General features: G+C 47.8%; 1 protein-coding gene across 2 annotated transcripts in view; it reads right to left on the bottom strand.

The window, feature by feature from the left end:
* Positions 1 to 24,479, bottom strand: part of RFC4 (replication factor C subunit 4) — a 42,423-nt gene that overhangs the window by 7,499 nt on the left and 10,445 nt on the right. For both annotated transcript variants that reach the window (XM_040428301.1, XM_040428303.1), the window contains exons 4-6: positions 16,952 to 17,031; positions 16,336 to 16,455; positions 7,825 to 7,968 (exon numbers count right to left, since the gene is read on the bottom strand). In XM_040428301.1, coding sequence (XP_040284235.1) covers positions 7,825 to 7,968; positions 16,336 to 16,455; positions 16,952 to 17,031 — 344 coding nt within the window. The remainder of the gene's footprint in view (positions 1 to 7,824; positions 7,969 to 16,335; positions 16,456 to 16,951; positions 17,032 to 24,479) is intronic.

Genomic DNA, 24,479 nt, shown 5'->3' with positions numbered 1-24,479 from the left:
ACAGTGCTAACTGTGTGCAGATAATGTAGTAGATGTTCCCTGCAGCCCTATGTAGTACCCTGCATAACACAATAATTCACTGTTATGTGGGGCGTTACATAGGACTGCAGGTAACATCTATGACATCTGTACTCCGAGAGTTATGAGATGGTGGGTGTCTGACTCCTGGCACTCCGCCAATCAGCTGTTTGAGGAGACCGCGATGTTCTAGTGAGCGCCGCAGCCTCTTGCACCTTACCAAGCACAGTTCTGTCCATTTGATAGCACTGCGCTTGGTATTGCAGCTCAGACCCAATCACTCATATGGGACAGCGCTGCACCTAGGCCATGTGAATGATGAATGTGATGTCATATGCCCTAGGAAGAGACTGTGGCACTCACAAAGCATCGCAGCCTCTTCATACAGAAACATTTTTAACTAAAATGGAAGGAGGGGCCCCGAGTTGGGTAGACAGCGTCAGGCCTATCATGCACTTAATCCGCCCCCGATTGCGCATATACCTTGTCAAAATCTGGTGCATTTCTGGTACACTATGTCAAGTTTTATCTATTTATGAAGCAAATGCACCAAATAGAATAGTCTTTAATAAACTGAAGAAACTATAAGAAATCAGCAGTCAAGCTTAAACGACCTGAATTCCAGCGGAAACTACTGTAAGTATACTGCTGTTGTAAGGTAGTCTAAATATAATAGTAGGTCGAAGACAGTAATAGCAGCTGTGTTGTTCGTTTCATAGGACTAGACTGACAGCGCAACGACAAGGGAGGAAAATAAAAGAAAAGTATACAATGCACCAAGAAGTATACTGTATTTTTCGCCCTATAAGACGCACTCCCCCCCCCCCCCCCCAAAAGTGTGGGGGGGGGGGGGGGGGGAGAGAAATGGCAGTGCGTCTTATGGGGTGAACACTGCCATTTACACCAATTAAGAAATCCATGTAGTACAGTACTCACTTGAAACTCCTGGAGGTAGGGCGGGCGGGCGGCGGCAGCGTAACTTCTTTCACTATGTCACGCACCTGCTCCATTCATAAAGTGGGAGTAGCAGGCGCGTGACGTAGTGAATGACGTTATGAGGCCGCTACCCGTCTACAGGAGTTTTAAGCGAGTATCATACTACAAGGATTTCTCTATGCTGCAGAGTACTACTATGGTTTAAAACAGCGCCCATGCCTACACGTTACCTATTAATACTACAGCGAGTTGGGCCCGATGTAATAGAATACAGTGACTGCATCGGGCCCCGCTGACATTACCACACCAGATGCCAGCCCCCACCCCCTGTATTGGATCTGTGGATGACACATATATAGCATAAGATGCTATATACTTGACTTTTTTCATATTTTGTTACATTACAGCCTCAAGTTTAATGTTTTTTTAATCTGAATTTTATGTGATGGATCAGAACACAATAGTCTAAATTGGTGAAGTGAAATAAGAAAAATATATAAATAAAACTATTGTTTAGAAATAGAAAACAGAAAATTGGTATGTGCGTATGTTAGGGGTGGGCGATATGGCCTAAAATCTATATTGCGATATAATTTTAAGCATGTGCGATATGCGATATATATCGCAGGGGTGTGGAAATTAAAAAAAAAACTACTTGTCGAAGGACTAAAGTGGGGGCTCAATCTACTTGTCCCTCATGACCATCTACTAGTCCTGAACTTATACTAACGTTATACTGTATGGGGCGGGGGCCACAAGGAGACGTTATGCTGTATGGGGGCGGGGGCCACAGGGAGATGTTATACTGTATGGGGGTGGGGGCCACAGGGAGACGTTATACTGTATGAGCGTTCCTCCCGCTGCCTGTCCACATCGCAGCTCCCGGCCTGACCTGCAAGCGCTGACTGGGGTCACATAGCATTATACTGATTTATGATGCTATGTAACCCTTACAGTTCTGGAATGTATTGGATAACACTGACATAATGCTGTCACTGACGTCACGCGCCTGCTCCTCCCACTTTATAAATGAAGTAGGAGGAGCAGGCGCGTGACGTCAGTGAGTTGCGCTGCCGCCCGGCCTGCTACTGAGTTTTAGAGATGGGAAGTTCGGATTTTTTTCATGAATCGGATCTTCGGTTCACTTCCTGAGCCCACAGAAGCAAGTGAACTGAAGATCAATGCGCATGCTCAGCTCATCGAATCTTCGGTTCACTTGCCGAGTCAGCTCTGCTGCAGTGGAGCAGACTGATGTAATTACACTGTATAGTTATTGCAGGGATTTAGATAACGGTCTAAGAGTTTATTAGTTAAAAGAATCAAATGAGTCAGAGACGTGTCACCGAGTCCCTGCCAGGCTTCCTGCTCTGCTACATTGCTGCAAGCACCCTGTACACACACACACACAGCTCTGCTACATTGCTGCAAGCACCCTGTACACACACACACACAGCTCTGCTACATTGCTGCAAGCACCCTGTACACACACACACACAGCTCTGCTACATTGCTGCAAGCACACTGTACACACACAGCTCTGCTACATGCAATACTATACCACCCCCCCCCGGACGGACTTGTCAGGAGACAGGGAGCCGCAGAGCAGGAAGCCTGGCAGGGACTCGGTGACACAGTCTGTGACTCATTCGATTCTTTTAACTAATAAACTCTCAGACGATTCTCTGAGTCCCTGCGACTCCCCCTGTGCTGTGAGTCAGTGCTGGACTTCTGGTTGCCTCTGATTGGTTGGAGGGAGGGGCGGGGCTAGCTTCCACTGTCGGCTCCTATTACACTGCCTGCTGCTGCCTCTATGCTACTGAGGTTGTGAGTACAGAGAGGGAGAGGATCGCAGGGGATTTCAAGTTGTTCACATAGGAATATTACTATTACAGTGAGCGGGGCCTGGTGTAATGTTATTCTGGGGCGGGCCCCCATCCCGGCCGGGCCCTCGGACCATGTCCGAAGTGCCGACCGGTCAGTCCGCCCCTGGCACCGCTCCTATTACTGCCCAACCGACATGTCCCTGCTACTTGCCCGGCGCCCGGAACTGCATGTCCCGGGCGTCGGGCGATAGGAATTCCACACCCCTGTATCGCAATATATTGGTTTTCTATATTTGAGGAGGGGGGGGGGGGGGGGGGGGGGGGGGGGGGGGGGGGGGGGGGGGGGGGGGGGTGTTTAAACTTTTTTTATTTATTTTTTTTACTTTATTTAATAACTATTAGCCTCCTTAAGGGCTAGAACCCGTCATATTCACCCTAATAGAGCTCTATTAAAATAGGACTTTACACTCTCCCTGCTGCCCTGTGCACACAACAGCAGGGAGCTGACCATGGCAGCCAGCCTCTCATGTGCCCCCCCAGCCTCTCATGTGCCCCCCCCAGCCTCTCCCTCCTATCAGCCCCCTCTGTTAACTCAAACCCACCCCCCCTCGCTCCCCAGTATTAATCATTGGTGGCAGTGGCCACAGGGTCCCCCTCCATCATTGGTGGCAGTGGGCGGTTCCGGAGTCCCAGCAAGGTAATGCTGGGGCTCCGATCGGTTACCATGGCCGCCAGGACGCTACTGAAGTCCTGGCTGCCATGGTATGTTAGTGAGCAGCATTATACTCGCGTGCGCCGTGGCCGCTCCTTTTTCTCATAGGTCTGTGCGGCGCATTGCTATAAGCATTAGCAATGCGCCGCACAGACAGAAGAAGGCGCGACCAGTGGCCACGGCGCACGTGAGTATAATGCTGCTCACTAACATACCATGGCAGCCAGGACTTCAGTAGCGTCCTGACTGCCATGGTAACCGATCGGAGCCCCAGCATTACACTGCTGGGACTCCGATCGGAACTGCCCACTGCCACCAATGCAGAGACTGAAGAACATTCCCGGCACCCGACCTCTGACAGGACGCTGTGATCTGCGCGATTAACCCCTCAACTGAGGGGTCAATTGCGGCAGATCGCAGCGTGCAGTCAGGGGCCGGGATATGGCCGGCACATGAATGCTACGTTGGTATTCAGGCATTCGTTGGTGGCGCAGTAACCACAGTCCCGCCCCTGCTCCTCCTACTCTGTTCCTATTGGTGGCCAGCGGCAGCCGCGCACAGTGGGGAGGGAGGGACTCCCTCCTTCTCCACTGTGCCGGCTCAGGAGAACATGGTGCGCTCAGAGAGCGTGATCATTCACTACCGCTCCGTGGTCATATCGCGGTCCGGCTATATGCACAAAATCCATATCGTGGCACAAATTTATATCGCCCACCCCTACGTATGTATTCACCCCCTTTGTTAGGAAGCCCATAAAAAGCTCTGGTGCGACCAATTACCTTCAGAAGTCACATAATTAGTGAAATGATGTCTACTTGTGTGCAATCTAAATGTCACATGATTTGTCATTACATATACACACCTTTTTTGAAAGGCTGCAACACCTAAGCAAGAGGCATCACTAACAAAACACTGCCAAGACCAAGGAACTCTCCAAACAAGTAAGGGAGAATGTTGTTGAGAAGTAGGGTTAGGTTATAAAAAAAATATCCAAATCTTTGATGATGCCCAGGAGCACCATCAAACCCATCATAACCAAACTGAAAGAACATGGCACAACAGCAAACCTGCCAAGAGACGGCCGCCCACCAAAACTCACGGACCGGCCAAGGAGGGCATTAATCAGAGAGGCAGCACAAAGACTTAAGGTAACCCTGGAGGAGCTGCAAAGTTCCACAGCAGAGACTGGAGTATCTGTACATAGGACAACAATAAGCCGTACGCTCCATAGAGTTGGGCTTTATGGCAGAGTGGCCAGAAGAAAGCCCTTACTTTCAGCTAAACAAAAAGGCATGATGTGAGTTTGCGAAAAGGCATGTGGGAGACTCCCAAAATGCATGGAGGAAGGGGCTCTGGTCTGACGAGACTAAAATGGAACTTTTCAGCCATCAAGGAAAACGCTATGTCTGGAGCAAACCCAACACATCACATCACCCAAAGAACACCATCCCCACAGTGAAACATTTGAATATTTATATTTTGTCCTATTTGTTGCTTGATTCACAATAAAAAATAATAATAATTATATCTTCAAAAGTTGTGGGCATGTTCTGTAAAGTAAATGATACAAAGCCTCAAACAATCCATGTTAATTCCAGGTTGTGAGGCACCAAAATACAAAAAATACTTTTGCAAGGCACTGTATGTGTCATCCCCAGATTTCTCCCCCCCCCCCCATAGCAGTGTCATCCCCAGATTTCTCCCCCCCCCCCCCATAGCAGTGTCATCCCCAGATCCCCCCCCCCCCCCATAGCAGTGTCATCCCCAGATCCCCCCCCCCCCATAGCAGTGTCATCCCCAGATTTCTCCCCCCCCCCCCATAGCAGTGTCATCCCCAGATTTCTCCCCCCCCCCATAGCAGTGTCATCCCCAGATTTCCCCCCCCCCCCATAGCAGTGTCATCCCCAGATTCCCCCCCCCCCATAGCAGTGTCATCCCTAGATTTCTCCCTGTAAAAATACAGTACTTTTTTATGTATACCTTCACATGGAATATTGCAGTATATGCTATACCATACTACATAAAAATGGAACACCAACATTGTATCTGGAGAGGAACAAAGGACACTCTTTTAGCCACTGTTGGGTAGAGTGTTATGGAGATGTTTGGGGTCTGTACTGGCAGCTTTTCCTGGCATATACAACAAACCTTGGCTTCAGTGTGGTAAAGGCTTGTGCGCATTGTTTCATTGCACAACAGTAGCAACAGGTATCAGTTACCGTCTATAGGAATATATTGAGCTGAAAAAAAAAGGTGTGTGCAGTCCTTGGATTAACACGGTACACAGCCATATTCATTAATGATGTAATACCAGCTTTAGGCCACTTTACCATGGGCATACATTGCATCAATATCTGCAAGTCAAATTATGTAAACTGTGCAAATCTTCTCAGTTTTTCCTGTGTAGGAGCCAAAGAATTGACACTACATATTTAAAGACTACTGCATGTCAAGTGACTAGCGGAATTTTTTCCTCAGCGTCTGGATGAGATTTGATAACATTTCATCCACTTTGCTGCTACTGTATAATGTGATGAATTACAACACACAAATCCATAAAGGAAAATATGCTGCTCTTCCTCTATGCTGTTACACAGTTAATATTTACATTATTGTAGATGGGAATTTATATAGTTTATTCTTTTGTACCATTTGGTAACGCACTTGTTTTTCATGTTCCCTTCCCTGAGATCTATGACTTATTTCCTTTGTAATGCTCCACCCTTCTTCTGGAGTACAGAGCGTCCTGTGTCATGGATGCAGCTAACAGGCCACATGTAACAGGGACACATGTATTCTTCATGGTATGCTAAAGAAAGTATCATCTTTTGACCGCATAATACTGAGATCCATTCATTCTGCTGTATCCTGTTTGATGTACAGAATAAAGCAACTTAATAAAGCAACTTGTGGATGAACACGGTATTGGAGAGTTCAGCTATCTGATGATGATTGTCCGCAGTGATTATATCTGCTTATACAGGCCAGGCAGAGAGGTCTTACAAGGGATAGATCGCCATCACAACAATCGGAGTCAGAATACCTTCTATGGTCATTAATATCAGTTTGGCAGGAGTCCATCTCCTGGGACCCCCTGCCGATCAGCTGTTAGAAGAGGCTAGGAGCTTTGTGAGCACCGCAGCCTCGTCCTAGGCTATGTGACTTCACCGTACATTGGTAACATTGCTTCATTGCAGCTCAGCCTGCCCCATTCAAGTGAATGAGGCTAAGCTGCAAAACCAAGAACAACCACTATACAATGTACAGCACTGTGCTTGGAAAGCTGTTGGGAGCCTGCTGCACACAAGATATCTGTGAGCACAACGGTTCCCTGAAATAGCTGATTGGCAGGGGAGTTGGGATTCGGACCCCTGCCAATCTAATAATAATGACCTATCCTGAGAATAACCCCTTTAAAGTTGATCAAGTAATAAAAGACCTTTTTCAAACAGTTTTACATCCCAATCCCAGGTCACAAATCAGGGCCTAAATAAACTTGTCTTTTTAACTCATGACTGTCATCCAGAAAAACAATGACAAACATTTGTAATAACACACGACAAAGATTTGTAATGCGCTTTTCTCACAGGGACTCAAAGCACAGGGATAGTTGTGTGACTGGGAAGACTCCCTGGGAAGTCAGTGGTCGCCAAACTCTACCCACAACGCACGCTAGGATTAACTTCATAGGAAGCCAATTTTCCTATCTGCATGTTTTTGGAGTGTGGGAAGAAACCACACTACCTGGGGGAAACCAACACAAACATGGGGAGAACATACAAACTCTATGCAGATGTCATCCCTGGGCGGATACAAACTCAGGACCCCAGCTCTGCAAGGCACCAGTGCTAACCACTGAGCCATCGTGCTGCCCACCTGACCTTTACAGACTAACCATGAAATCTCTAGTGTATAGCCAGCTCAAGACAACTGGTTGGCCTAAATAGGTCCTGCAGTATTACTAGAGAGTAAGGGTGCATTCATACGTCCGTGTGTGTTTTGCGGATCCAAGGATCCGCAAAACACGGACATCGGCGATGTGCGTTCCACATTTTGCAGTTCGCACATCGCCGGCACTTAAAAGAAAATGCCTTTTCTTGTCCGCAATTGCGGACAAGAATAGGACATGTTCTATATTTTTCGGGATCGGAATTGCGGACCCGGAAGTGCGGATCCGCAATTCCAGATCCGGGCAGCACATCGTGCTGCCCCATAGAAATGAATGGGTCACAATTCCGTTCCGCAAAATGCGGAACGAAATTGCGGACGAGTGAATGGACCCTAAGTGGGTTGTTTATAATGTACCAATGAAACTGTCCGAAACAAAGAACTTACCTACTGACATAATTACAAATGAGACAAAATCGAGTCGTTTTAGACTCTTTTTCCATGGTGCGCCTCAAAGCAGCCTGTGCAGCTGATGTCATAGAGTCGGCTTCATCCAGGATAACGATTTTAAATGGGGGGCACGGTTTGCCACTGCAAACAAAAAGAAAAGAAAGTCATATGCAGAAAAGACAGAAGCCATAACTGCCCCATGCTGATATGGCCATAAATCTACCAAGTTGCTATTTATTTTTAAATTGTGCTTTGTGATGTACACTGACAGAACATGAATCTTATACAGGCCGAGTCTTGTACAGAATATGAAATAAGGAGATTTTTGTGAAACTCACCTGTAAAATCTTTTTCTCGTAATTTCCATTGGGGGACACAGACCATGGGTATAGCTTAGAGATATTACTAGGAGGGACACTATGCAAAAAAAGAAGCTCCTCCTCCTCGGGCTATACCCCCAGGCACCTCCAGGAGAACTTCAGTCGTTGCAAAAGCAGTAGGAGAAGGAGAACGGAAACAAAACATTATGGAAACCATCACACAGCACACCCTAAGGCGTAAACCAAAAAAGGGGGCGGGAGCTGTGTCCCCCAATGGAAATTACGAGAAAAAGATTTTACAGGTGAGTTTCACAAAAATCTCCTTTTCTCGTTCATTCCATTGGGGGACACAGACCATGGGACGTCCCAAAGCAGTCCATGGGGTGGGAAAAAAGAACAAATCCAACACCGCCAGGAATAAACGTCCAGTAGTCAAACCGGAACCACAGCCTGCAATACCCTGCGCCCAAGAGCAGCATCAGCCGAGGCCAGAGAGTGTAACTGATAAAACTTTGTGAAAGTATGTAAGGACGACCAAGTGGCCGCCTTACACAACTGGGAAACGGATGCGCGATTGCGTCTAGCCCAGGAAGCACCCACTGCCCTTGTGGAGTGAGCGGTAATCCGCGACGGCGGAACGTGGCCGCGAGCGCGATATGCCGCAGCAATAGCGGAACGGATCCACCGCGCCACGGTGACCTTGGAAGCCGCCAGGCCCTTACGGGACCCTTCAGGAATCACAAAGAGAGAGTCTGAACGCCGGAAGGAAGCGGTAGCCCCCAGGTACACCTTCAGGGCCCTGACGACGTCCAGGGAGTGGAGAGCACATTCCTTGGGGTTCACCGGAGAAGGACAAAAAGAGGGCAGGACAAGATCCTCGTTAAGGTGGAAGGGAGAAACCACCTTGGGCAAAAAAGAAGGCACCGGCCTGAGCACCACCTTATCCTGGTGAAAGACCAGAAAAGGTTCCCGGCAGGAAAGTGCGGCCAGCTCCGAAACTCGCCTGATGGAGGTTATGGCCACCAGAAAAACTACCTTCCAGGTGAGTAAAACCAGAGAGATCTCCCTCAGAGGTTCAAAAGGCGCCGCCTGAAGGGCGCGCAGAACCAAGTTGAGATCCCAGGGGGGCAAGGGAGGCACATACGGAGGAACCGAATGCGCCACCCCCTGCAGGAAGGTTTTTACAGGTCTCAAAAAGGCAATGGACCTCTGAAAAAAGATAGCCAAAGCAGAAACCTGACCCTTTAAAGAACTGAGCGACAGACCCATGTCGAGGCCGGACTGGAGAAAAGACAGCACCACTGGGACAGAGAAACGTAGGGGCGAGTAGCCCGATTTCTCACAAAACACCAGGAAGGCCTTCCAGGTGCGATAATAGATTCGTGAAGAAGCCGGCTTTCGAGCCCTGATCATGGTTCTTACCACCGCATCAGAGAAGCCTCTCTTCCTCAGGATGGCGGTCTCAACAGCCACGCCGTTAAACGTAGCTGCCGTGAATTCTGGTGGAAGAGCGGCCCCTGAGACAAGAGATCCTCTCTGTCGGGCAGAGGCCACGGGACGTCCGCCAACATACGAGCGACGCTGGAGAACCAGGCGCGACGAGGCCAATCCGGAGCGACGAGAATGGTTGGTATCCCCTCCGCCTCGATCTTGCGCAGCACCTTCGGCAACAGAGGAATCGGAGGGAAGACGTAAAGGAAGCTGAACCGCTGCCATGGAAATACCAGCGCGTCCACCCCGTCCGCCCGTGGGTCTCGAGCGCGGGCAAGATACACCGGCACCTTGTGGTTGAGCCGGGAAGCCATCAAATCTACGTCCGGACGGCCCCATCGGTGGCAGATGTCCTCGAACACCTCCGGATGGAGAGACCACTCTCCCGGATCCACCTTGGTGCGACTCAGAAAATCCGCCGTCCAATTGTCGACTCCCGGGATGTACACTGCCGACAATACTGGAACATGAGACTCCGCCCATAAGAGGATCCTCGCTACTTCCCGCATTACTGCCCGACTGCGAGTCCCGCCCTGATGGTTGACATAAGCCACAGCCGTGGCATTGTCCGACTGAACCCGCACCGGGCGAGTCGCCAGGAGAGGAGTCCAATGGGAGAGGGAGTGGAAAATCGCCCTCAATTCCAAAACGTTTATCGGGAGACGGGATTCCTCCGTCGACCAGACACCCTGAACTGTGAGGTTCCGGAGAACACCTCCCCAACCGATGAGGCTGGCGTCGGTGGTGACTATCGTCCAGGAGAACGGAAGGAAGGACTTTCCTGACGATAGGTTCAGGGGAGACTGCCACCAAGGGAGAGACGCTCGAACTTGCCGGGACAGACGAACAGGAGTGTCTAGACCCCGAGGGTTCTTGTTCCAGAGGGCAAGGATCATCTGTTGTAGCGGACGAGTGTGAAATTGGGCGTACGGAATCGCCTCGAAAGAGGAGACCATAAGGCCCAGCACCCGCATGCACTCCCGAATGGTGGGACGTGGAGAGCGTAGAAGGAGCACCACTGCCAGACGAATCTGGGAAGCCTTGGAATCTGGAAGAAACACCCGAGAAATCGAGGTGTCCAAGATCATCCCCAGGAACGAAAGTCTCTGGGAGGGGTGCAGAGAGGACTTGGGGAGATTGATCAGCCATCCGAACCGTTCCAGGGATTGAACCGTGATTCGGATGCTGTCCTCGGCCTGTGGAAGAGACGGAGCTTTTATCAAGATGTCGTCTAGGTATGGTAACAAAGAGATGCCCCTGGTGCGAAGAAGCGCCATGAGAGGCGCCAGAATCTTCGTAAAAACTCGAGGGGCGGTTGCCAACCCAAAAGGTAGGGCGACGAACTGGTAATGACGCCCCCCTATGGCAAAGCGCAGAAAGCGATGGTGGGACTCTGCAATAGGGACGTGCAAATAGGCGTCTTGAATGTCCACAGACGCGAGAAATTCTCCTGGAAGCAGAGAAGCAATAACGGAGCGAAGGGACTCCATGCGAAACTTCCGCACCCGTAGAAACTTGTTGAGAAGTTTTAGATCCAAGATTGGACGCACTGACCCCTCTTTCTTTGGAACAACGAACAGGTTTGAGTAAAAACCTGTCCCTTGCTCTTCTGGGGGAACGGGGGAAATGACACCACGGTCCAGAAGAGAGGAGACCGCAAAAAAGAGGTCCGAGGCCCTGGCTGGATCCCCCGGAACGCGAGAAGGGAAAAAACGTTCCGGCGGGCTGGACGCGAACTCCAACTTGTAGCCGGACGTCACCACTTCCAGAGCCCAGGCGTCCTGAACGTGAGCCCTCCAGACCTGTTGAAAGGAGAGCAGACGGCCCCCCACCACGAGGGGTGGGGGCACCCCTTCATGCGGAGGGTTGCTTGGGAGCAGGAGGACGGGCTGACTGCGCCCGAGGCCGCCAAGAAGGCTGGGGCTTGAAGAAAGGCTTCTTGCGGGAGTCCTGGGACCCCCCTGCCGATGAGGATGACGGCGTCCTGGCAGTGGAGAAGCGACGAAAGGACTGGCCCCGGAAACCTGAAGGCCGAGACCGAAAGGGACGCTTGGTCCTGGGCTGGGGTAGATGAGTGCTCTTGCCCCCTGTTGCGGCAGAAATGAATTCATCTAGTTGAGCCCCAAAGAGCCTGGACCCTTCAAAGGGAAGGTTAGCGAGGGATCGCTTGGATGAGGCATCAGCATCCCACACCTTCAGCCAGACCTCCCTGCGCTGAATGACAGAGAGGGCCGAAATACGGGCAAAGAGGGAGCCGATGTCCATTGAAGCCTCACAGAGATATTTAGACGCTTGAGACATCTGGATGATAAAATCCAGAGTATCTGCAGAGGCGTCCTGCTCTGACAGATCCTGGTGGTGGCGCTGCAACCACGTTGTAAGGGCTCTGGCGACCCAAGCCGACGCAAAGGCCGGTCGCAGGGAAGCGCCCGCCAGCGAGAAGATGGACTTGGAAAGTGAATCCAAACGTCTGTCCACCGCATCCTGCAGAGAGGAACCGTCTAGGACGGGAAGGGCCGTGTTCTTGGCTAACCTGGCCACCGGAGGATCTACCTTAGGGGAAGAAGTCCACTTTTCCACTGTGTCAGCTGGAAAAGGATAAAGCGTATCCATACGCTTGGTGGCCGAAAATTTTTGATTAGGTCGATCCCAAGCTTTTGATAGGACCGCAGTGAATTCCTCGTGAATAGGGAACACGGCGGACTCCTGTTTCTTGGGTGGAAAAAGGGAGAACTCCCGACTAGTGGAGGGAGGAGAATCCCCTTGTATATTAAAAGTGTCACGGACAGCTGCCACCAACTCGGTTACCATGGTGGAAAGCTTAGGCAGGGGTTCCCGCTCCGTGACTTCGTCCGATCCGGACAATTCCCCATCGGATTTGCGCTCCCTGCGAGGGGGAGAGTCAACCGGGCATGCCTCAAGGCGAGGGGGAGAAGCGGAGTCATCCGAGGAGGAATGCTGCCGCTCACGCTGCCTTTTAGAAGTCAGACGCCCTCTGTGAGAGTCGCTGAGAGGGGATGGAGTGGTGGATGCCACTGGAGTAGTAGCCGCCATGCGCTCCATGAAGGACATGGCTGCCTTGGCAACTAAGGCCAGATCAGCTGCCGCATTAGACATGGCGGAGGCCCGGGCGGGTACCGCTGGATCCGCAGGGGCAGAGGGAGGACCGGGCTGAGCAAGAGAAGGAGGCTGATCCTGTCCGGGAGCAGGGCATGAGTCACAGGAACCAGTGACAGAAAAAGGCCTAAGGCATATTTTACATGACTCCAGTGGAGCCTGAGAGGAAGCCTTGGAAGGCTTAGGGGCCCCAGGTTTAGGCATGATGGTATTCCAAAAAAAAAAACAGCAGAAGTCTCCGGCACCGAGAACTGAGGAGCTGCACGGCCGCAATCCAGCAGAGTCTCCGGCGTAGGGAGAGATAGAGCTGGACGCCGAGGCTCCGCCCCCTTGGACGCGTCATTGCGGCGCGAAATAAGCGCGCGAAATAAGCGCGCGCGCATTTCAAATACACCCCTTCGCCAGAAACGGCGCAGCGGGGGTTAATATCGGGAGGAGCAGGCCGGCGGGAGCTGCAGAGAGCGCAGCGGCCATAAGATAAAATACACTCCTTCAGTGCCAAGATTGCCGCCGATGCGGCCATAGACTGAGCTGCAGGCAGGTATCAGTGGAATCACCAGCCCTCCCCAGAAAGGCCCCCTCCCAACGGGAAAAAATGCCCCCAGCCGGTCCTTCTCTAGCTCACCTCAGGTCACAGAGCGCCAGACAGACGACATGAAGGGGTGGGGGGAGGGGGGGAAAAGGAGGGAGATTGAAGCAGGCAATACTTATCTGCACAGCATGCTCCCTCGATGTCCAGACCAGCAGGGATTCACCTCTTCAGACGTCTGACTCCAATCAAGGAGAGCAGTGCTCTGGTGGAGGGTAGGCAGCAGGTGTCCCAGCAGCTGGTGGGATGCCAGAGCTAACATGTCGAGCCTGGATCCACTTTTCTTCTGTGGGGGAATGGGAGGTAGCCAGGAACCTTCAGAAGACCGTGGCAGACCCTCCACAGGGGCCAGGAAAGCGCAATGCTGACCTGCGTCCCCATCTGAAACCAGAAAAAAATAACAAACAGGAGAAGAATAAATGTCAACCTCCTTGAACGGACACTAAGCAAAGACTGAAGTTCTCCTGGAGGTGCCTGGGGGTATAGCCCGAGGAGGAGGAGCTTCTTTTTTTGCATAGTGTCCCTCCTAGTAATATCTCTAAGCTATACCCATGGTCTGTGTCCCCCAATGGAATGAACGAGAAACTACGTTACTCTGCAATTGTATGTGGTTTATTTCCATACTGAGCTGCTTACTCGGAGTAAGTGAATGAAGAAGCTGCTGTATGGTAGGGCACATACTGACAACATCCATCCCAAAGCCATAGTTTTTTTTCCCCTCATTTGATCCACCGACAAGCAGCTCCTACAGTTTTGTTGTCCACCACCCCACAGGTGTCACCTTCATTGCACAGGTCGGTCTCTACCCAACCATTCCCAAGCGCTTAGCAGAAGGAAATTTAGTGTCAAAGCAAACATTACATGTCCTGCCATTGACAACCAACCACCATCGGCTTCGTCTGCAGTGCTGTCGATAATGAGAAACCCGGGCTCATACAGACTGGAACTATATAGTCTCTAGTGAAGAATCCAGGTTCTGTTCAGGATCTGATGATGGTCAGGTTTGTGTGTAGAGCCCTTCAATCCTGCCTTAGCTGTGGAGCAATGCACTACCCAAACTGCTGGTGTGATGATCTGGGGAGCCACTGCATACATCAGTCAACCCTAGTAGGGCTCCAGACTAAAAAAAAAATTTCAAGGAACCGTACAATTTTTAGTCGCCAAATTTAAAATACATATAATTAAAAAAGCACAAAACCACATGTCTTACCTAGGGTTGATACGATACCCAAATTTTGACTCGATTTCGATACCATAAAAAAAGTATTGCGATACTAGATACCACGTTAAAAAAAAATAAAACACCAAAAAAGCCGCATGCATGCCACATTTTATGGAACGCCTGGACCATAATAGAACAGTCCGATCCTAATTTTTGTCAGGACAAGGTGACAAAAAAATGGCAAATTGCATGTTTTTTATTAATTTTTTTCTGATACGGCGTTCACCGCATAGGAGATATTTTTAAATAATTTTAATAGGTCGCACTTTTTTCGGGCGTGGCGATATGTAATATTTATTTATTGGTTTATATATTTTATATGTAAAACTGGGCAAGGGGGTGATTTAAATGTAATATTTTGGTGTGTTTTTTTTTTTTTTTACTTTTTATTTAATAACTATTTACCCCCTTAGGGGCTAGAACCTGGGATCTTTTCATCCCTTGTCCTATTCACCCTGATAGAGCTCTATCAGGGTGAATAGGACTTACACTCTCCCTGCTGCTCTGTGCATAGTGCACACAGCAGCAGGGAGCAGACTATGGCAGCCAGGGCTTGAGTAGCGTCCTGGCTGCCATGGTAACCAATCAGAGCCCCGCAATACACTGCTGGGGCTCCGATCAGAACTGCCACTGCCACCAATGAGGAGGGGAGGGGGGGGGACCCTGTGGCCACTGCCACCAATGATTATAATAGTTATAATACGGGGGGGGGGGGGGGGGGGGGCCCACCAATGAATATAGTTTATGCCTGAAATACAATAGCAGGCTGCGCTGCGTGTGTCGGCCATATCCCATACGCCACCTGAGGGATTAATAGCGGCGGATCGCAGTGCGCAGTCATAGAGGCTGGGTGCCGGGTAAGGGATATGGCCGGCACCCGCAGCGCAGCCTGCGTTTGTATTTCAGGCATAAACTATATTCATTGGTGGTGCAGTGGCCACAGCCCCTCCTCCTCACTTCTATCAGCCCATTGGTGGAAGCGGAAGCAGCGGTACAGGAGGGAGGGACTGCCTCCTTGTCCCCTGTGCTGTTGAGAAGAACATGGCATGCGCCGACAGCAGCGCGTGCCATGTCAGTTTCTTTGTGTGTGAGAGGCAGAGCAGTGGAGGGTCTAGGCGCAAATGGCGACAAGACTAGAAAGTCTTGTCGCCATTTAGCAATTCTAAGTCGCATGGGCGACCATTTTGGTCGCCATCTGGAGCCCTGCCTAGTAGTGACACAAGGGACATTAACAGCTCAGTGATATATGCAGGACATCCGGTAGCCACATGTGTTACCGCTCATAACTGGGCTTCCAACTGGTATTTATCAGGATAATGCTCGTCTACACACAGTAAGGGGTTCCCAGGAATGTCTTCGCCAGATTGGAGTACTTTCTTAGCCTGCTCAGCCGCCAAATTTATTATCAATTGAGCATTTATGGAACTAACTGGGACACCACCTACAGCAGCTTACAACCTATAGGCCCAGCTGAAACTAAATGTGCAGCAGCATATCATACAGAGCCTGTATGCTTCCATACCCAACTGCATCTCATCTTCTATCCAGGTGAGAGGTGACCCAACAATGTACAAGAGCCTCCTTTCACTTGTACAGTTTTCCCCAATAAACGTAAATTTCGCTCTAATATTGTAATTACTTACATATATCATCATTACTTTCACACAAAGTTTCATTTGATTAAAAAAAAACTCCTTCTTGGTGCGTTATTTTTGTTATTGAATGTAACTTATTGTACAATCAGGTTACGAGAACAGTATTCTGCTTACTCAGAACGGGATCCACCAACTGTCAGCTGAGAAAAGTTTTTCACTTTCTCCCGAACTACTTGTATTCCTCTTTCGTCAGATGCGTTTAATTCCAGAACACGCCGTCGAAACAATTCTGGCCTGAAAATAATTAAAAATAATTGAAAGCCACCTAAAGGCAAAGTAAAAAAAAATATATATATATATATATATATATATATATATATATATATATATATATATATATATATATATATTTTAGTGTTGCAGCCCAAACACTTGCATTCACACAATGGTTCTCCTCTGTGTTTTCAATTGAAAACCTTTTCCTCAGTCTCTCACACTTTGTGGACCAGCAATAGACAGTTTGTTCAAACCAGTTAACCCATAATAGCTATAACTTTACCAGCAGCAGTGGTATTCTTTACTGGGGCAGTCATTTTGGAAGCAACAGACTATCATAAGCAGTTTACATAAGACATTAGTGTTACACAGCTAAACAAATACATCTTTATAGATAATGTTGAAGGATCAAACAAAGAAAGCAGGATAAAATGAAATGTCCAGAATGTTGCAGTATCAGCAGCGATTCAGCCGGTAATGGAGCTTTGCCCTTTGTTTTTTCACTGTTACATACCCATACAGCTCTCTGGCTGCTGCCAAAATTGTAGATGTTTTCCCAGTTCCGGGTGGGCCGTAGAACAGAAGATTAGGGAGCTAGTAAATGAGAAAAAAAGAAGAAAAATAAAAGAACACAGTAAGCAGACTCATTAAAACAGCTAAAGCAGAAAGTACAAAGACGTACAAACACAAAAGGCTTCACATTCATGAAGAAAGTCGTCCTGCTTCAGTCATCATATGAAGTGCACATTGGAAGGGAATATGTCAGGATGACTACATGAGACCTGAGCATACCATTACCCTGCAGTATATAATTTGTTCTCTGCCATGCCATCTTCCATATTAATATGGGTGTTAGTGTCCACATATCATAGAAAACTGCCTAATATCTGATATTTCATTTACATCTTACATCACAGTGCCTATGTGTCACTGTTCTTCTGTTTGCTAAATAATGTATCTTGTATCAAAACTTTAGCATATTACACTAACTCTTGGAACTTTATTCTGTGCTTTTTTCCCCCCATGTCAATTTGCTTGTTTTGCCAACAATAAAGCTGACCAAACTCATTTGATGATGTGGTCCAAGACTAACATCTAATGTGTCTCCCCTGACTCTCCCCCCAACAGAAGATATCAAGGGAAAGAAGGGTCGGACATGTTGGATTTCATTATGCCCAAATCCTTCTGTCAAGGTGGTAGTTGGCAGCTGAGAATATATTCTCAGTCCCCAATGAACACATTCACACTCTGCCAAGCTAATAGTGCCAGTGCATGAAGGACATGGAAGGAATAGCTGTCAGTTTACTGCAGACTTATGCTGGATTTATATGCAGAGATCACCTCCATAGTATGAGGATGAGCAATGGCTGCTGCTGTCTCTTGTCCTCACACAGCTGCATTGTTTCTGACAGCAGAGGGCTGTCAGAAACAAGCACATTCTGCTGCCCAGAAACGATAATTTAGTTGCACGTATGAATGACCGTTTCACTCATGTATTATCAAGAACGAGCGTTGTAAGAACTGTCGTCCCTGACAATCTGGTAGTGTAAACCCACCTTTAGCAGGGTTTTCTCTTATCTACAGTGGTGTTCAAAATAATAGCCGTGTGTTTAAAAAAAAAAAAAAAGTTAATAAAAGCTAAAAATCCTTCTAATAGCTTTTATTTCCATACACACAAATGCATTGGGAACACTACACATTAGGGGTGGGCGATATAGGCGATATAAATTTGTGCCACGATATGGATTTTGTGCATATCGCCTATATTGCCGGACCGCGATATGACCACGGAGCAGTAGTGAATGATCGCGCTCTCGGCGCGCACCATGTTCTCCTGAGCCGGCACAGTGGAGAAGGAGGGAGTCCCTCCCCACTGTGCGCGGCTGCCGCTGGCCACCAATAAGAACAGAGTAGGAGGACGAGGGGAGGGACTGTGGCCACTGCGCCACCAATGAATGCCTGAATACCAACGTAGCGTTCATGTGCCGGCCATATCCTGGCCCCTATGACTGCACGCTGCGATCCGCCGCAATTAACCCCTCAGTTGAGGGTTAATCGCGCGGATCACAGCGTCCTGTCAGAGGTCGGGAATGTTCTTCAGTCTCTGCATTGGTGGCAGTGGGCAGTTCCGATCAGAGTCCCAGCAGTGTAATGCTGGGGCTCCGATCGGTTACCATGGCAGCCAGTATGCTGCTAAAGACCTGGCTGCCATGGTATGTTAGTGAGCAGCATTATACTCACGTGCGCCGTGGCCGCTCCTTCTGTCTGTGCGGTGCATTGCTAGTGCTTATAGCCCGAAAGCCAAGTCCTGGCAGGCCAACACATCTAATCTGTAATGTGTGGCAAAAGTCAGGAAGTTAGACCAGGTTGCAGCCCTGCAAATCTGGTCAATTGTAGCATCTGCCTTCTCTGCCCAGGAAGTTGCCATGGCTCTAGTAGAATGCGCCTTCAAGTTTAAAGGACAGGTCTTCTCCTGAAGTCTGTATGTTTCTTTAATAGTGTCTTTAATCCATCGTGCCAACGTCTGTTTTGAAGTTTTCAGGCCTCTATTCTTCCCACCAAATTGGATGAATAAATTACTTGATCTTCTCCAAGTACTTGTCCTGTCAAGGTAGGCTAGGATCGTTCTTCTAACATCCAGACACTGGAATCTCTTCTCCTGTATATTTTTGGGTGAGGAACAAAATGAAGGGAGTGTTAGCTCTTGCTCTCTATGAAAGGTTGAGACCACCTTAGGTAAAAAGGCTGGATCTAGCTTCAGGATTATGCGATCATCCAGAATCCTTAAGTATGGTTCTTTAATAGATAATGCCTGAATTTCTCCTATCCTGCGGGCTGTGGTTATGGCCAGGAGAAGAGAGAGTGAGTGTGAGAGAGTGAGAGTGAGTGAGTGAGAGAGGTTTTTCAGATATAAGGTCGATAGGCTCAAAAGGGGGGGGGGGGTCACATAAACCTTCTAAGACTACATTTAGATCCCATGGGGGAATAGACTGTCTCAAGGTGGGTCTCAACCTAGAAGCTGCCCTTAGGAAACTCCTAATCCATCTATGTTCTGCAAGGGGTGTATCTAGACAACAGCTGAGTGCCGAGATCTGTACTTTAAGCGTGCTGGGCTTTAGTCCTGCATCAAATCCCTCCTGAAGAAATTCTAATATGCAATCCACTGAAGGAGATCTGGTGTCTGCCTGTTTTTGCGACAACCAGGATGAAAATTTCTTCCATATTTTATTATACATAGCTCTCGTGACGGGTTTGCGGCAGCCTTGTAGAGTTGAGATTACCTTATCTGAGAGCCCCTTATTTTTTAAGGTCTGCCTTTCAGGATCCAGGCTGTAAGATTCAGTTTGTCCAGATTGGGATGAAGAAGCGGTCCTTGTGACAGGAGATCCTGTCTTTTTGGAAGGGTCATCGGTTCTCTGATGGACATGAGCTTTAGAACTGAAAACTAGGCTCTCTTGGGCCAAGCTGGTGCCACCAAAATCAGCGTGGTTGAACTCACTCAACTTCTTCAGGATTAAATGGTATGAGGGGAAATGAAGGAAAAGCGTAAGCTAGACTCATGTCCCACTTCTGGGAAAGAGCATCTACCGCCAATGTTCTCCCTCTTGGGTCTAGCGAGAAGAAATAGTCCAGCTGAGTATTTCTGCTGGACGCAAATAGATCCACTTGAGGTTTTCCCCATTCCTGACAAATCATCTGGAAAACTTCCTTGTTTAACCCTTACTCCCCTGGTTCGACTGAGGAAGTCCGCTGTGGAGTTGAGAGACCCCTTCAGGTGCGTGGCTGTAATCGACAAGACCACCTTTTCTGCCCACCTGAAGAGGATATTCGCCAAGCCCTGAAGTTGAGGGTTCTTTGTCCCTCCGTCTTTTTATGTAACAGACAGTCGTCATATTGTCCGACAGGACTCTGACAGGGTGGCCCGTGAGGAGATGTTCTGCGGCTTTCAGAGACTCCCAAACCGCTTTTAGTTCCTTGTAGTTTGAGGAACTTAGTGCGTCTGTACTAGACCAACTGCCCTGAAAAAACTGATCATCTAAGTGAGCACCCCAACCCCGGCTGCTTGCGTCCGTGGTTATTGTCTTGAGTGGTATCATATTCCAGGAAACCCCCCTTGACAGGTTCTCTGTTACCAACCACCAGGAGAGGGAGTCTACTGCTCTGTCCGAGAGAGCTATCCTGGAGTTTAACAATCTGTGGTCTTTGTCCCAAGATGAGAGGACCTCAGTCTGGAGAGTTCTTGAATGGAGCTGGGCCCAGGGAACGGCCGTGATGCACGAGGTCATTAGGCCTAGGATTTGCATGGCCTCTCGTAGTGTCCGCTTTTCCTTTAATCTGAAGGAGTTTATTATTTTCCTTATGCTGATTTGCTTGTCCTGAGGAAGGAAAGAATGTTGGAGCTACAGAATCTAAGAGAGTTCCCAGGAACTTCTTTTGTGTTGCCGGCTGCAAATCCGACTTCTCCAGGTTTATCTTCCATCCCAGACTTGCGAGCAAAGATAGAGTCCGTCCTTTGTGAAGCTCTAACTCCTCTTCTGACTCTGCCACCAGAAGAAAGTCGTCTAGGTATGGAATTATAGTTACCTGCCTCTGTCTTAGGTAGGCTACTATTTCTGCCACTACCTTTGTGAAGATACGTGGGGCTGATGATATTCCAAACGGAAGGCACTGAAATTGGTAATGTAATATCTTCCCGTCTTTCTTGATCGCAAATCTCAAGTACTGCTGGAACTGATGGTGAATGGGGATGTGGTAACAGGCATCCTTTAGATCCAGGGTGCACAGAAACGCCCCTGGACCGATCAGTGGGATCGTAGATTTTACTGACTCCATCTTGAAATGGTAGTGTGTTATCCATCCGTTTAAGAATTTTAGGTTGATGATGGTCCTTTTGGAGCCGTCTGGTTTTGTTATGAGGAACAGTTTTGAATAGTGGCCCTTGAATTCCTCTGAAGGAGGGACCTGTACTATTGCACCCAATTTCAATAGCTTTTGGACATCCGTCTGAAGCTGATCCCGAAGGGAAGCCGATTGGAAAACTGTAGTCTGAAACAGTCGTGGAGGAGGAAGGCGAAACTCTATTCTGAACCCCTTCTGGATGAATTCCAGAATATACAGATTTTTGGTTATTTGGATCCAATTTTCCCAAAAGAACTGGAGTCTGCCCCCTACTGGCCTGGCGTCATTGTCTCTCTGTCTTGGTATTGGGGTTAAAGAGAAACCCTCGGCCTCTTCCTCCTTTCGGGTAGCTCCACCTCCCCGTCTTCCCTTTACTTCGGGGAGCGTTTTGAAAACTGCTGGCCGGCTTACGAAAGGGCAAAGGTTTTTTGCCTTTCTCCTCCAGGAACCCTTTCTTTTTGTCCGCTGTCTTTTCCAGAATTTCGTCTAGTACCAGCCCAAAGAGGTGGGAACCTTTAAGGGGTATAGCGCAAAGCTTATTTTTAGAGGCTATATTCCCTGACCAGGACTTTAGCCACAATGCTCTCCTAGCTGTGTTAGTTAACCGCTTCACGTCCGCCCATAGGATATAAACGTCCTATGGGTGGACGTCTATTTCTGAAAGCACGTTTTAGAACGTCCTTTCAGAAATAGCAGCTGCACGCTAATTGTGCAGCTGCTGATCGGGTTGCCCGCTGTCAGTGACAGCAGGGCAACCCTGAGAGGAGGCAGGGACAGTGCCCAGGTGTCCCTGCCTTCTAGATCGCTGCAGACACAGCGCTCACCGAGCGCTGTGTCTGCAGAGAAGGAAGCGCATAGCGCTTCCTGTTCCGGCCCGGCGGTCATGTGACCGCCGTGTGCAGGAGCTGTGTGAGGTCTCTCAGAGACCTCGATCAGTCCTGCTGTGAGGCTGTACAGCGCTGGATTGCTGCTGTACAGCCTCTATAGGGGTGCATTTGTCCTGTAACTGGGGCTACTATGTCAGCCCCAGTTACAGGAAAAATCAACTGTGAAAAAAAAAAGAAAAAGTGAAGTAAATGTCCCCCAGAGGTCTTGTATGACCTTATGGGGGACGAAAAGTGTAAAATAAAATTAAAAAAATAAAGGGTTGAAAAAATAAAATAAAAGTTTCACATGTAAAAAAAAAAAAAAAAAAAAAAGTTCAAGTAAGGAATAAAAAATAAAAAAAATTGAAAAAATAAAATAGACATATTAGGCATTGCCACGTCCGTAAAAACCAGCTCTATAAAAATATCACATGACCTAACCCCTCGGGTGAACACCGTAAAAAAAAAAAAAAAAAAAAAGTCAAAACAAGCAATTTTTGTCACCTTGCATCACAAAAGGTGCAACACCAAGTGATCAAAAACGCGTATGTCCCACAAAATAGTACCAATAAAACCGTCACCTCATCCCGCAAAAAATGAGCCCCTACATAAGAAAATCTCTCAAAAAAATAAAAAAAAACTAGCTCTCAGAACATGGACACATTAAAACATAATTTTTTTGTTTCAAAAATGCTATTATTGTGTAAAACTTTAATAAATGAGAAAAAGTATACATATTAGGTATCGCCACGTCCGTAACGATCTGCTCTATAAAAATGTCACTTGACTGAACCCCTCAGGTGAACGCTGTAAAAATAAATAAATAGAAACTGTGCTAAAACAACCAATTTTTTGGTCACCTTGCCCCATAAAGTGTTATAATGAATGATCAAAAAAATCATATGTACCCAAAAATAGTACTAATAAAACTGGCACCTTATCCCCTAGTTTCCAAAATGGGGTCACTTTTTGGGAGTTTCTACTGTAAGGGTGCATCAGGGGGCTTCAAATGGGACATGGCATCTAAAAACCATGTGGAGTTCCTTTTTTCTTTTGCGCCCTGCCGTGTGCCCATACAGCAGTTTATGACCACATGTGGGGTGTTTCTGTAAACCGCAGAATCTGGGTAATAAATATTGAGTTTTGTTTGGCTGTTAACCATCGATGTGTTAAAGAAAAAAAATTGATTAAAATGGAAAATCTGCCAAAAAAGTGAAATTTAAAAATTTGATCTCCATTTTCCTTTAATTCTTGCGGAACGCCTAAAGGGTTAACAAAGTTTGTAAAATCGGTTTTGAATACCTTGAGGGGTGTAGTTTCTACAATGGGGTCATTTATGGGGGTATCCACTATGTAGGCCCCACAAAGTGACTTCAGACCTGAACTGGTCCTTATAAAGTGGGTTTTGGCAATTTTCTTATAAATTTGAAGAATTGCTTCTAAACTTCTAAGCCTTCTAACGTCCTAAAAAAATAAAATGACATTTCCAAAATGATGCCAACATAAAGTAGACATATGGGGAATGTTAAATAATAAATATTTTATGAGGTATCACTTTCTGTTTTAAAAGCAGAGAAATTGAAATTTAGAAAATTGCGAATTTTTCCAATTTTTGGGGTAAATTTGGGATTTTTTCATAAATAAAGGTGAAATATTTTGACTCAAATTTATGATTATCATGAAGTACAATGTGTCACGAGAAAACAATCTCTGAATGACTTGGATAAATAAAGGCGTTCCAAAGTTATTACCACATAAAGTGAGATATGTCAGTTTTGCAAAATTTGGCCTGGTCAGGAAGGGGGCAAATGGCCCAGATGGCAAGTGGTTAAGGAATCTGCTTTTGCTGCAAATCTTATGGACTCCACAGAGGCGTCTGCCATAAAGGATGCGGCCATTTTAAATAGAGGTAACGACCCCAGGATTTCTTCTCTAGAGGTGTCTTGCTTAAGATGTTCCTCCAGCTGATTTACCCATAAAGCCATAGACCTGGCTACAGAGGTAGCAGCAATGTTAGTATTGGCTGAAACCTCCCATGCTCTTTTGAGTAATCCGTCAATCTTCCTATCCATTGGGTCGTTCAATTGGGCCGAATCTTCAAATGGTAGTGTGGTTCTTCTAACCACTTTTGCTACCTGGATATCCACCTTAGGGACCACATCCCACAGTTTTGTATCCTCAGGGTTGAACAGCAATCTGTTTTTAAATTCACAAGGTATATATAATTTCTTATCAGCATCAGCCCACTCGTCGATCACTAAATCCTTTAAGTTTTCG

The sequence above is a fragment of the Bufo bufo genome, chromosome 4 (assembly GCF_905171765.1).
Source record: "Bufo bufo chromosome 4, aBufBuf1.1, whole genome shotgun sequence".
Lineage (NCBI taxonomy): Eukaryota > Metazoa > Chordata > Amphibia > Anura > Bufonidae > Bufo > Bufo bufo.
Note: the sequence above shows the minus strand (reverse complement) of the source record. Positions and strands in the feature narration are given on the sequence as shown.